The sequence below is a fragment of the Alosa sapidissima genome, chromosome 18 (assembly GCF_018492685.1).
Source record: "Alosa sapidissima isolate fAloSap1 chromosome 18, fAloSap1.pri, whole genome shotgun sequence".
In the NCBI taxonomy this organism is placed as follows: domain Eukaryota; kingdom Metazoa; phylum Chordata; class Actinopteri; order Clupeiformes; family Clupeidae; genus Alosa; species Alosa sapidissima.
The window spans coordinates 23,784,374-23,799,373 of NC_055974.1; the positions used below are offsets into that span (position 1 = coordinate 23,784,374).

The 15,000-nt window shown below is 46.7% G+C and overlaps 2 protein-coding genes across 4 annotated transcripts in view; one reads left to right on the forward strand and one right to left on the reverse strand.

Annotated features, from left to right (window-relative positions):
* Positions 1-8,451, forward strand: part of LOC121690414 (tumor necrosis factor ligand superfamily member 10-like) — a 24,211-nt gene extending 15,760 nt beyond the window's left edge. The window contains exons 3-5 of one of the 2 annotated variants that reach the window (XM_042070950.1): positions 2,166-2,202; positions 2,643-2,756; positions 6,701-8,451. In XM_042070950.1, the coding sequence (XP_041926884.1) occupies positions 2,166-2,202; positions 2,643-2,756; positions 6,701-7,152 (603 nt within the window). In that variant the 3' untranslated portion in view covers positions 7,153-8,451. The remainder of the gene's footprint in view (positions 1-2,165; positions 2,203-2,642; positions 2,757-6,700) is intronic. The other variant, XM_042070951.1, reaches the window with a different exon arrangement.
* The window catches only part of LOC121690413 (H(+)/Cl(-) exchange transporter 5-like), a 64,481-nt gene continuing 53,928 nt past the window's right edge, over positions 4,448-15,000 (reverse strand). The window contains exon 15 of one of the 2 annotated variants that reach the window (XR_006025059.1): positions 4,448-4,493. The gene's annotated coding sequence lies outside the window, so the exon portion shown is untranslated. The remainder of the gene's footprint in view (positions 4,494-15,000) is intronic. The other variant, XR_006025060.1, reaches the window with a different exon arrangement.

A 15,000-nucleotide genomic window follows, 5' to 3' on the forward strand; every position in this document is an offset into this window, starting at 1 on the left:
GGCCACTATCTGAGGACTTATTAATGTTCCACCTCAAGGGAGAAGGAGGAATGAGGAAACACACACACACACACACACACACATACACTCTCTCCTCATTACACACACACACACACACACACTCTCTCACACACATGGACACACACACACACACACACACACACACACACACACACACATGTGAGCTAGCGGTTGGCGGACTCTCTGGCAGATATTAAAGTCTTAAGTTACTGCGCTCTCGTTCTTCCAGAAGGAACTCAACTCACCATTTGTTTTCTCTGTGGTGACGTGGGCGTGTTGAACCAGGGCTGAGTGCCGACACTGAGCCAGACTCGCAACAAAACCGGCCTGGAACCGGCCCGGGCCATAGCAGAACTCTTGCTTTTTTTTTTTAGAGAGAGTCAGCTGCCCTTTGGGTGGCAAGGTCAAGGGAGTTGTTCGTTTATTTTCCTTAATTTTTTCCGTGCACATACTTTGTTTGTTTACAGCGTATTCTTTTTTTCCTCCGTTTGGCGCCGCAAGTGCCTGTTTACTACTGACTATTTTCATGGACCACCGAGCTGTCAGCGCAATTTACAAAAGGAGTAAAACCAAACAGGGACAAGACGGAAAAAAAAACATGATTACACTGGGAAAAAAAAACTTCCTCTACCCCAACCCCGATTACTGTTAAGGAGGAAGGACAAAAACATTACGCACACTCGCAAACCGGCAATATGCTGTAAATTCGGTGACCAGAAGCATCAGTGAGTTTTACGGTGTGATGCTAAACAGACCCAACGAGACACATGCCCATGCCGTGTCCAAGAGCTAGCACGCCAACACACTCCAGCGTACCCATTATCATAGAACTGACCCTTAGCGCAGGTCTGACTATGACTACATACATACAGCCAGTCCACCCTCCACGGCAACTATAGCGCGAAGGTTGCCAAAAATGTATATAGGGGAAATTTGATGAGGACCATATGTACGATTCTGCTGGAGCTTTATTTCAGGGAGATGAAGAGAAAGATGGGGATAGAGTGAGAGATGAAGAGAGAGAGAGAGAGAGAGAGAGAGAGAGAGAGAGAGAGAGAGAGAGAGAGAGAGAGATGAAGACAGAGAGAGGTAAAAGAAATGTTAGAGAGGAGAGGAGTGGGGAGGGGAGGGGAGAAGAGAGGAGGAGAGGAGAGTAGAGAATGAGAGGAGGGGTGAGTAGAGGAGAAGGAGAGGAGGAAAGGAGAAGAGGAGAGGAGGGAAGAGGAGAGTAAAGGAGAGGAGAAGGAAGAGGAGAGGAGGGGAGAGTAGAGGAGGAGAGGGAGGCCTGCATTCGCCCCACTCCTCCTCCTCCTCCTCCTCCTGTTCTCTGTGCAATTATGTCACATTATAGAAGGAAGGGCCACACCACAGCTCTGATAGATGGAGCGCAGGAGAGCTAGCCAAGAAACACACAGCAGTGCTATCAAGAGACGGACAGAGGAGAGGAGAGAAGAGAGGGAGAGAGGAGAAGGGAGAGAAGAGAAGAGAGGGAGAGAAGGGAGAGAGAGAAAGGAAGGGGGGAAAGAGAGTGATAGAGGAAGGAAAATGTCCAGGTTTGGGGAGTAAGGGGAAAAGGCCATAAAACCTCCAGTGTGTGCGTGTGTGTGTGTGAGCGTGCGTGTGTCTGTGCATGTGCATGTGTGTGTGTGTGTGTGTGTGCGTGTGGGGGGTTATTAAATATGATGTGATGTTGGGGTTAAGGGAGAGGGAAAAACACACATGGTGTTTGGGGAAATAGAAACTGGGACGGGGGTGCTGAGTGTGTGCTGGTGACATGGGGGGGGGGGGTCGGGGGGTACGAGGGTTTTGGGCCCCATTTTGGGGAAGTGCAGTAGAGAGAACATCTTTTTGTATGTTTAGGTTACTTCGGCCGTGATTGAGTGGGTGACGCTAACAAGATCCAGACATGACATGCGGACGAACCACAGCAAACCAAAGCCCATGTAGCCTATTACTTTACAGCTCTCCATACATACACACACACACACATACACACACACACACACACACACCTGCTCTTCACACTCCGAGGTGTGAGGTTAAACTATGGTGCGCCACTAGACACACACATCCCTGTTATGAGCCACTAAGGATCGAATGTGTGGTTGTAACGTTTCCCTTCTGTCTTTGTCATTGGTTCACAGGTGACAGAGAACCTCATCTCACAGCGGGGATTCCCAGGTGAGTTGCGTCTTCTCTTCATGCCTCATCATGAATGGCAGCCGACTTTCTGATAAGATAAGCACCGGGGTTTCTGGAAACCCTCATATAATGCATGCATATGAGTCACAGCACAGATGTGATCTCTGGACTACCCCCCCCCCCCCCACACACACACACACACATGAACAGACACACACACACACACGAACACACACGAACACACACACACACACCAGGGTTGTGCACAATTCTGCTTCCTGTTTGCTACCTCAATTGAAATGCAAGTGAAATTAAAAAATTGGAATTTAAGAGCCAGTTTCAATTCAATTCTGGAATTTTGCACAAGCCTGACAGACACACACACACACACACACACACACACACACACACACACACACACACACACACACACAAAGAGAGAGCATATCTTGCTTAACCATCTCCATTCTCCCTACCAGAGCCAAGAACAATGCCTCGCTCGTCATACAACACGTCTGCTGTTAAGCTGCTGAACACAGTACCACAGAGGCCCTCTGCGCACCTCACACTCAGAGATGGGCTCTCAGGTGAGGGTGAGTGTTTATGTGTGTATGTATTGGAGGGTAAGGGTGTGTGTGTGTGTGTGTGTGTGTGTGTGTGTGTGTGGGTCTGTGGGTGGTATGCGGGAGTGTCTGACTATTCCACTTCACATTTTACAAATGATCTAGTTGCTTTGTAGTGTGTGTGTGCACTGGATAGATGGAAAGTGTATGTGCTGTCAGTGTATTTGGATTAGCACAGTTTCCATTAGCTTTCTCACACTTTCACCTTCCTTTCTCTCTCTCTCACACACACACACACACACACACACTATACGTCTGCACATGGGGTCAGGTCATCCCTCCTGACACACACCTCACACACACACCAAACAAAGCATGTGGTGATCCATCCAATGTTGTTTTGACGGGACCAAGGAGACAAAGAGATTGGCTGGCCACCTTGTTTCAAATCCACACACACACACACACACACACACACACACACACACACACACACACTATCTCTCTCTCTCTCACACACACATACACATACTAAAAGTACAGCAGGTGGTTTATGCGTTAAAAAATATTTGGGAGGGCCTCTCCCTCTGGTGTAGATAGCATCAGAGAATTTTATTTATTTATTTCTAAGAGAAAGCTGAGGCTGTTTAGTAAGGCTCTGAATCAGACACTCAGACACACACACACACACACACATACACACACACTATTGTGCTGGCTAGAATCGATGCATCTTCATTTGGAATGTAGGGTCTATGAGGAACAGTAATATACATTAAGATAATGGAGCTTTTATCCTGAGGTGGAAACACAACCCACATGCTGGGAGGCTCGCACACACAAACACACACACACACACACACACACACACACACACACACACACTGAGAGGCTCGCACATGTGAGGAGGAAAAGGAGGCCAAGAACGCATGCAGCCGCCATCACGAGAACCAGTCTGATAGCCGCAACGTCTGGAATGGATCAGGCTGACGGGTTCTAGAAGGAGCCGGATCCGGGGCGAATTGGTTCTGGAGCTGGATGCTATCGGGACGGGTGTGTGTGGGGGTAGTGTGTGTGTGTGTGTGTGTGTGTGTGTGTGTGTGGGGGGGGGGGGGGTAGATAGACAGGCAGACATCTGGTGTTCATCTGGGAAATTCTGCCCCCTGCACAATCTGTGTGTGTGTGTGTGTGTGTGTGCATGTATCGATGGCAACCCAGTGCTCTGCTGTCCAAAAATAAGACATTTCTTGTCTGAAAATGATTTTCACCGAGGAATGTGCCTGCACTGAGTTTAGATAACCCTCCACTACTCCCTGTCTGTCAGTCAGTCCATCTCTCTCTCTCTCTCTCTCTCTCCCTCATGTTTTCTCTTTTTCTCCTTAACAGCTTCTCCCCTCTGTTCCCCCTATATACTCACACACCTACACACACATACACACACCTACATGCACGCTCGCGCACACACACACACACACACACACCTACACACACACCTACATACACACACACACACAAACCTACACGCACACACACACACACGCACACCTATATACACGCGCGCACGCACGCACAAACGCACAAACACACACACACACACACACACACACACACACACACACACACCTACATACACACACACACACAAACCTACACGCACACACACGCACACGCACACACACACACACACCTATATACACGCGCGCACGCACGCACAAACGCACAAACAAACACACACACACACACACACACACACACACACACACACACCTCCCCTACGTGCTCCATTTCTCTTCCTGCTTCATTTGGGAGCCTGTCTGTCAGTCACCTCTTTCATCTCTTGCTTCTATTCAACCCCCCCCTCTCCCTCCCTCTCTCTCTCTCTCTCTCTTTAGCTTTTCGTCTTTGGAACCTTCCGGCGAACCCCATCCCTCTTTCCTTTCTATCCTCTTGCCCCCCCCCCATCTCTCTCTACATTTTCTTCTTTGGAGCCTTACGGCAGACCCATCCCTCTTTCCTCCCCACATCCTGCTCTCTCTCTCTCTCTCTCTCTCTCTCCCCCCATCTGTCTCTTCCGTCACTCCTCTCTGTCGGTTTCACTCCATTCTTCTCTTTCTCCCTCCCTCACACTCTCTATCTCTCTGTCATCTAAAAATGTGTATTGTCTACACTCTTCCTTTGTTTTTTCTCTATCATTCCTTTCCCCCTAACTGGTGTTACACCCCACCTTCAAGTATTTCTCTCATCCCATCATGTTTTCTCTTCTATCTATATTTCTCCTCCTTTTATTATGTCTCTATCCCTCTCTTTTTCCCTCTTTATCCAGCAATCTCTTCACATGTCCCCTCCATCTGTGTGTGTGTGTGTGTGTGTGTGTGTGTGTGTGAGAGAGAGAGTTTATGTTGTACACACACCACATAGACACATTTAAAAGGTGTGAAGGCTTTCTTGGAATATGAATATTATCTTTTATGATCTGATGGCTATCACATAAACAGACAATAAAATGTGTTTGTGTGTATGTGTGTGTGTAGGACTCTCCTGAGCTCGGTTATCGGTTCCATTAATTTCAACACAGGCCGGCTGTGTAAACACAGCAGCCAGCTTCTAACGAGGAGGGAGACATGTGTAGGCGTTTTCTACATGGCCCGTAGGGGTGGGGGGCTGGTCAGCTACTAAGCCTTGTGGAAGTTATCAAGAACTTCAAATATCACTATTATCAATACTCAGGATTTAATAACTCCCTCAGCAAGCTTTCACACGCACGCACACACACACACACACACACACACACACACACACACACACACACACACACAATACACACACACACAATACACACACACACACACCCCTGGACCCCTCTATTAATGATATCCACTCTTGTAGACTATTATAGTCTACAAGGTCTTTGATGTTCTGAAATAGAACAGAAGGGAATGCTCAGCAGCAGGTGTCTAATCATTCTTCTTCTCCCTTATTAAACGCCCCCTGCCCCTTCAGCAAGTCCAGTTCATTCAGTTCAATGTGGTGCATTGCCTAATAATGGGGAAGACACACTACATAAACCTAGACATAATTCTTTCAATTTCAATTTTTCAATTTAATATCACTTATAGAGCACCAAAACATTGCACATGTCTCAAGGCGCTTTACAGAGTGTTAAACACTTTAATTCTTTAAGTTTGCATTAAGAAATACAAACTTCTCCTGAACAAATACAAACTTACAGTATTTCCAGGTGATTCAGTTCAGTGTGGTGCATTGCCTAATACTGCAGAAGAGTGAAACAATACACTACATTAACATAGACAATTCTTTAAGTTTGCATTAAGAAATACAAATCTGTTCTAGGGAGTCTTATTTTTTTGCACACTTCTCTTTACTTTTTAACAGTGTCTTTCTATCACACACACATGTATGGTCTCACCTTTCAGCAGGGCTGTTGGACTCAAGACATTTTTTTATGGTCTCGGACTTGTCTTGTACTCGCTGGTATTTGGACTAGGACTCGTCTTGGTCTCGGCCTTTGGTCTTCTTGGTCTTGAAAATAAATAAATAAATAAATAAATATATTTTTTTCTAAATTAGAAATTGATTGATTATCTGACCATGATCAGACAAAATAAATATTTAATTAATTCAAAATCCATCCATAATGGCTGTACCTTGACATTACAGAACTCATATTTATGTGAAACCTAACAGTGTAAAAAGTAGTTCAGAAAACAATTACATAGGTGTTTTTTCAGCCTCGACTCAGTCTTGTCTTGGACTCGAACCTCCTTTGACTCGGTCTTGACTTGGTCTAGACTAGTCCTGGTCTTGGCCTTGGCTTGGACTACAGCCCTGCCTTTCAGTCCACAATCACACAAATTAAACTTTTTTAACACCAACACCTTGTTTACCTACAAATTGTTTACTCACACCTTGTTTACCCACACCTTGTTTACAAATGTTCTGTGTCCCCTCCTCAGGCTCCTACCCCAACCCACAGCCAGACCTGCACCAGTCATGCCGACACCCGGTGCGCACCTGGGGCAACGGCAGCTTCGGAGCGCACCTGCGCAACATGACCCTGGCCAACGGGCGTCTGCGCGTGCCCCTGGACGGCCGCTACTACCTGTACGCCCAGGTGTACTTCCGCTACCCGTCGCCCAGTTCCGAGTCGGACCAGTCGGGCGCCAGCCACCAGCTGGTCCAGTGCATCTACAAGAAGACCAACTACCTGCGGCCGATACAGCTGCTGAAAGGGGTGGGCACCAAGTGCTGGGCACCGGACGCCGAGTACGCGCTGCACTCTGTCTACCAGGGCGGCCTGTTCGAGCTACGCGCTGGCGACGAGGTCTTCGTCTCGGTCTCATCGCCCACCATGGTCAACGCCGAGGACTCGGCTAGTTACTTCGGCTTGTTCCGGCTGGACCTGTGAGAGAGATGGAGACAGACAGAGAGAGAGAGAGAGAGAAGGAAGGATGGAAGGATGGATGGATGGATAGATAGATAGATAGATAGATAGATAGATAGATGGATGGATGGAGGGCGATGAGATGAAGGAAGAGAGGAAGAAATAAAAAGAGTGAGAAAGAAGGAAAAGGGACGCGTAACTATGGGGAAGGAGAAAGCACAGGGACTGCCACGCTAAAAGACTACGTTACCCATAAGGCATCTGTGCTGTGTGCTGTGTAGAGGAGAGGAGAGGAGTGGTGTGGCGTGGGCCTTTGCTGAGACGTGCCTTAATGTGGTTGTGGTGGTTGACATGAGGAAGGAATTTTAACCGTTTTTCTTTTTTTTTTTAATTCTCTAGTTTTTATGAGCCTGGACTCAATCTCCCATCCACATGAAAGACAGAGGAATGAATGTATTTTTCTAAGCCAAATCAATGGATCTTGCAATGCGTATCAAAATGGATGACCAAAGCCTGTGTTTTGTTATTATTATTATTGTTATTATTATTATTATTATTGTTATTGTTGTTGTTGTTGTTGTTCTTGTTTCATGTTTTCGATGTAGCTTGCAAGCCAATTGTGTTTGTTTTGAATGGAACAACCAGAGAGCACATAAAATGCTTTCTGGACGGGATTGGAAACTGGACAATTCACATAGCAAGAACTCCGCATCCGTTTGGTGCTTCATCACAGATGTGTGTGTATTCTCTCGGGAGAGGTGCCTGCGTGAATGTGTGGGCCAGGAGAGAGAGCCCTCGAAGGCAGGGGACTGGTTCGAGCTCCGAGAGATGTCGTTCCACCGGAACCTCTGCAGAACTTTTAAACGAGCGAGCAAGCGAGCGATTCCTCTGCAGGAATCTACCCACTCCTGTCCAACCTGAGAGGCATCCTGCTCAAGACAAGCCCATCCGTCACGCAAGCAAACACACACACACACACACACACACATATTTCTTACCACCTTAGGGTCATAAACAGCTGAAGAGCCGGTACTCGCCAACACACACTCCATGTGTATATTTTCTCACAGACACACATCACTACCTACCTGCTCACTTCAAACACAAATACACAAACCACACAAGGAGAACCACACAAAGAGAAAACCAAAGATAAACACTTAGATTATAGACCATGTGCACCGACATCTGAGAGTAATTTGGATGATTCAGTGCCAGTCAAGTGGACGTGATACTGAATGCATGTTTTATAACAGACAAAGCATGTTAATTAATGCATAGTCGGTATAGGGGGTTCCCACCAAAGGCTTGTGTGCACACATTGACACACACCAGGGCTCTTCTGCCTGCCAAGAAACACCTCTAATCTCACAGATCAAGCACACACACACTAAGACACTCACACTGTTGTTGTGGGGCAGCTGTGGCCCACTGGTTAGCACTCTGGACTTGTTACCGGAGGGTTGCCGGTTCGAGCCCCGACCAGTGGGCCACGGCTGAAGTGCCCTTGAGCAAGGCACCTAACCCCTCACTGCTCCCCGAGCGCCGCTGTTGATGCAGGCAGCTCACTGCGCCGGGATTAGTGTGTGCTTCACCTCACTGTGTATTCACTGTGTGCTGTGTGTGTTTCACTAATTCACGGATTTGGTTAAATGCAGAGACCAAATTTCCCTCACGGCATCAAAAGAGTATATATACTTATACTAATGGTCCTGTTTACATTATAGGGCTCTGTTGCTGATCAAACATGCCCATAGAAGACAAATCACACACACACACACACACATAACCTGGGTGATGTATACAGTATGCACTATATACACACAGCGTGCACACACAGCGCAGCACTCAGCCTACAAAAGAACAAAGACACATAAGCTCCACTCCACACTTTCACACACACACACACACGTAGTTTGCAACTCACAATAGAACTGGCACACTAAGACATGCACAAACTTACACACACACACACACACACACAGCCAGCCTCTATTGTTTGTTCCTTTAACTAGCAGGACTCCTAGAGGTTCACCGTGGGTGGAATGTGACTCTCAGCCTCCCATGCTTTCTGACCGGAGGAAAGGTTACGCAAACACACACACACACACACTCTCTCTCTCTGTTGAAATGTCACAGCCTGGGCTCCCGCAACACTGATTTCCTCCGTTTTAAGAGACGGCAACTCGATACACCATACCCCATGTCATGCCATACAAATTCCTTTCCGAATAGATACATGAAAATAAAAGACAAACACCACCGGAACCTTCTACCCTTTCAGCCAAGCTCCTCTCCTGTGGCCTGTTCAGTTACCCGTGTGTACATAATTTAAGTTAAAATTCAGCATCCCATGTATGTTTATGTGTATTTCGACTTAATGTGTGAGTGTTAGTAACCTACCATTTTCGAAATCCGAAAGTTCATTTTCTAAGGTGCATTTTCTAAATCCAAAGGTGCATTTTCTAAGTTGCATTTTCTAAATCCGAAGGTGCATTTGTTTGTGTATGTGTGTGTGTGTGTGTGTGAGAGAGAGAGTTTTTGTTTGTTCTCTATATCCTTTGTTCCTTGATGTGGTCATTGTATATTGTTAATGGGTTGTCGCACTGGACTCCACTTTGATTTCTTGGGGCTGAGCGGAGAGGGAGAAATAAATCCACTGTTTTAACGGTACCTGATTGAGGGAGCCTGTACATAGTATGAATTCAGAAACGAAGCCTGGAGTCTGAGCACTTTTTGTATTTTTAATTGTTTTTCTTCCGCTTCGCACGTCACCTTTTTTTGCGTCAGATATGATTCACGTTTTTTATCAGGGTGCAAGTATCAAGATCAGGCACGATCAGAGATAAGACGTTGAAGACAAAGATGGACATGGAATATTTGGACAGACCTACGTGACTTGGTGTGCTCCTCTTGGCAATACAGCTCATCCCTCAAGCAAATTGGGCCAATCCCCAGGGCTCGTGGGCTATGTGTAACTTGTTCCAAAACAAGCCAACTATGCCGCAGGGCGCTTAAGGGTGATGCTTTTAAAATTGGCCATATTTTCTTTATAGATGTCCAAAGACCTTCTCCAGTGAGATCGTTTATGCCAGAATCATCAACAATCTCAATGGCCGACGCCCGGACATGATCCTTTTATCACATGTCCTCTCTCCAACTGCCCTGAACCACCAGGTCAAACCTTGCGTGGTGTGTGTGTGTGTGTTAATCTATACCTACAGCGTGAAGGGGGTCAAAGAGGCACAGTTGGGGAACGGAACATTCCAGAAGATTCCTTTGGATTTACAGAGACCCCTCAGGGGCTTGCGCTGTCGTACACCCACATATTGCACACGTGAATGTGGTGGTGGGGTAGGGGAGAGCAGAAAAACAGAGCGAAAAATAATCACGATGTAAATCAAGACTGACCTGATTGTTTTTTGTAAACAAAAAAAGTGAATGTGTTTTTTTTTTTTTTTTTATGATGGAATCAAATATGAGCTGAAACAAACATGTATTTGAAGTTCTCTCTTTCTTGTTGAAACTACACGGGGGGTTGAACTGCAGAACTGTAGCCTACCGTGAACACAACTCACAGGGGACTCGTTGCCGTGTCGACACGCGAGGAACAAAAAGCCCATTGTTTCCCCTTCCGGACTGGGGGGGTCGGGGGGTCACATCCCCCCCCCCCTCCCAAATAAAACCTTTAATACCGTTCTCTGCAAAACACTACATCCTTTTAAGCATATTTTTTATTGACCTGTATCATGCACTGTTTTATGTCTTTTTGTTTTTGTTTTAATGCATAATTTTCTTTTAAGAATGTATACGTGTCTTCTTGTTGGAAGTATCAGTCACCAATCACTCGTTCTCTGAGGAAATAATGTGTTTTCTGTGCCTTTTCTCTATTTTTTGTCAATAAAACTGAAGTGCTTTGTCTCTACATGGAAGAGTCATAGTGTGAGTTACTCCCTTAGGTGTCTAGACATGTCACCCCAGCATTCTTCATACAGCCACATCTGGTTGAAATCCATCATGTCCCCCAACCCCCTCTCCCCCACCAAGCTGTGGGGTTGAGCTTGAGTCAACCACCCTACACTCCCACCCGAAGTCCCACACCAAACCACCACCACCCCTTTAACCTCCGCAACCACATGCCAATCATCCAATGCCACCCAGACGGACAGATGCTGAGTCAAAGTCTGGAGAGGATTTGCGAGAGAGCACTAAACACAAACAGACAGACAGACAGACACACACACACCATAACACACCACATCACAACACAACACAACACAAAACACTCTCACAAATACATAGGCCTACATACCAACTGTGCAGCTGAACACACATACACAATTAATATACAAACCCAACAGTTGACCACAATGCTGACCTCTTCAGCAGACACCATGGGGCAGACACACAAATCCACACAACTCAGCAACAACTACTTTTTCATTGAGAAGTCAAACATCAACCCTTCCGACACACACAAAACAGCCTAGAGTGCAACACACGCACGCACACACACACACACATCCAGTGTCCAGTCAACTCAGCTCAACCACCCACTCCTTACACACACCCACACACAATCTGACACAAGACGTAAGGCACTTCCACAGATCCCAAGGGCCATTACTCAGACACCGGCAGGCATTCCCCATCTTTAAAATGTGTTATTGTCTCTCAAGAGAGACAGAGCGAGGGTTCCGGAATGATTCAGAACACTCAGAAATGTCTTCTGCTCACCCTTGGCAAGCAAAGGACACTGAAAACTACCCCAATGCTGCTCGCGTCACTTGAAGCACTCTGGCATTTGTGTGGTCTGAATTGGAAAAGGGAGGGAGGGGATTAACGCTAATTGCGGTAGACAGTGTCCATAAAAGGCCACAGGGGCCAAAGATCGCGTTCTGCGTTCCTTCTGCGGTTCTGTCCACGTTTGACGCCAGGCCAGAATCCTGACCGCCGCATAAGAACCGTCAATCAGACATCCTCCCTTCCATGGGTCACGTTAGATAAAAACGTTCATAAAAAGTGACCTTAATGATTTGCGAGTGAGGTACTTATAGCCAGACCAAGACCCTTAACAGAGAGACACATCTGTCAACACTTGGGGACTGTGTACGCAACATAAACATGCCAGTGCAGAAGAAAAATAAGCCTTGCTTAAATGTAAGCTGTGTTGAGACTTATACTTAGCTAAGACCTTAACATCGATCGTACGGACTCACTCACAAACACCCTGTTTTTCATCAGGAACGACGCAGAAAACAAATCAATTTGCAACTGTAATAAGGACCTTTTCCAACCACAGGAAGAAGACCTTGGGATAGGCGCCAACTCTGAAACGACTGCGGCCCACCACTGGGCCAACGTGGATCCAGTTCCAGAGCTATCCGCTATCTGCAGGATTCCTTGAGGTTTGGGATGCAGATGCAGCCTCAGGCCGTGCGTGCTACCAGACGCAAAATATGCCAGCGATTCCCATTTAATTACCATCTTTATAAAAAGACTCCTTTAGAATGCCGTCTGCACTAACGACCAAATTGGTCTTAGCAATCTGGGGAATTCTTTGGCGAAGGGGATTGATTAACGGACATGTGTTCTGGCCATCGGAATTTTGATCGGATCTCTTTATCTTTCCAGGACATGTGCAACAGAGTCTGATTTTGTGTTGTTAGGTGTCCACCCATCCGTCGTGCGCACACCCAAATATTGGCACAAACAGTTTTGACACACAAAACAGGACATAAAAACAGTTTACACATACAAAAACAACAAAAACTATTTCCAGTTTCCACAGCAAAATACTCTGAAACTTGACATCCTTAAATGCATGATTTATTACTTTTTTTTTAACTGATTGGAGCACAGTCCCTTCAAATACTCAGTGACAAAAATACTATCATTTCAATCATCATTTTCAGACATATATGACAGGGTCTCAACAATTACTTGATAATTTAACATTTAATACATCCGACAAACACAAAACATTTGCATGACATAAGAAAGAAACCGAAGAGTCAGTTCCATGGAGTGTTTTTTCAGGAAAAAACTAAAAAGAAAAAAAAAAACAGACAAAACCTGCATTGATCTCATACATCATTCCTGCACAGCTCACAACAGCCTGGGCACAAGACTAAAGTTCACTCTGCTTAGGCACTTCCTGTTCGCTGCACTACCAGTGCTGACGTGGCTCACATAAGGCCCAGATCAGGCCCAAACTCGGTCTCTAGGCAACCACAGAACAGGAGAGGCTGCATTCTATTGTCTATTCTGAGATTCCGTATGTCGTCCCTAGATTCTGAGCCGAGCAGAAGTGAACCTCCGGCTGCCTTGCACCCAGGCTGCTGTTGAACTGCGCTTCCCTGGACTCGAAGAGGAACAGCTGGTTTTGTGTGAGTAAGTCAGTGAGCGTTACCCACCACAGTAGAAGGTGCTGGAGAGGAGGAAATGAATGCTGGTGTGTGAAAATGCTGATCATGTGCAGCCACCCAATATAAAAACAAATGGCCGCTACATTCTTTCGTAGGGAACACAGTCACAGCCCACCCCCCCCCCCCAAACCACATAGCTGGACTCAAGTTACATAACGAGGTGAGATATTGGGGCCTTTGCTTTTTCAAAGCACTTTTTGTCCCTAGCCAGCTCTGATGCTGTGAAGTTACAAAAGTCTTGGCACGATGATGACTCGGTGTGACCAAAACATGGACCAGCATGAAACGACAAGCCGTGGCAAACACTTTGTGGATTGTTCCTCAGACACCAGACTTCACTAAGTCCCGGTCCCCACAGCGATTGTGTGTGTGTGTGTGTATGCTAAGTCCCCGGTCCCCACAGCGATTGTGTGTGTGTGTGTGTGTGTGTGTGTGTGTGTGTGTGTATGCTAGTGCCGAGGGGTTGGGTTTTGGCACAAGATGATGGACAAAGGTGCAGTGGTAATTAAGACTGACTGATCGGGCTGGTCCCTGCAGGAGAGGAATGCAGCGGTCACAGAAGGGGAACGAGGAGTCAGCTGTTTGGGAGATGACCACAGGCAAAGGTGTTTCCTTGGCCATTCCTCGGTTTTTATGCACAGACTTACACAAGCAATCACACACACACACACACACACACACACACACACACACACACACACACACACACACACACACACACAGGCATAAGCCAAAGGTGCTGTTTGGTTAACCTTAGTTTACCACCCACCCGGTCACCCACTGCTGATTTTGTAAAGGCGGGAAAAAAAAAAAAAAAAAGAGAGAAAGAGGGATAGAAGGAGAAAGAGAAATAGAGAGAGAGAGAGAGAGAGAGAGAGAGAGAGAGAGAGAGAGAGAGAGAGAGAGAGAGAGAGAGAGAGAGCGAGAGAGAGAGAGAGAGAGAGAGAGAGAGAGCGAGAGAGAGAGAGAGAGAGAGAGAAATAGAGAGAGAGAGAGAGAGAAATAGAGAGAGAGAGAGAGAGAGAGAGAGAGAGAGAGAGGAATAGAGAGAGAGAGAGAATGAGAGAGAGAGAGAGAGCGAGAGAGAGCGAGAGAGAGAGAGAAATAGAGGGATTTTACTCCTTCTTTCCACCCCCCCCCCCCCCCCCACCGCTCCTTGTTTTAATCAGCCGGTAGCGTGCCTCTCTCCTCTCCGTCTCTCTCGATTACTGCGAGGGCAGAATTGGCTGTTGTTGCGCGGGCTGCCACAGGAAATGAGCTTTTGTAAGAGTGGAAGCCGAGCCCCTCTGACTCGGAATGGCTTTGGGGAAAAACGGGAAGAGTGCTGGCGGCCGACGGCTACCCAGGCGCCCGGGACCTGCGCCGGGAACAATAGACATTCCAAACTCCCTACCCAGACTCCCGGGAATTTCAATGAGCGTGCGTGTGTGTTTATGTGTGTCTT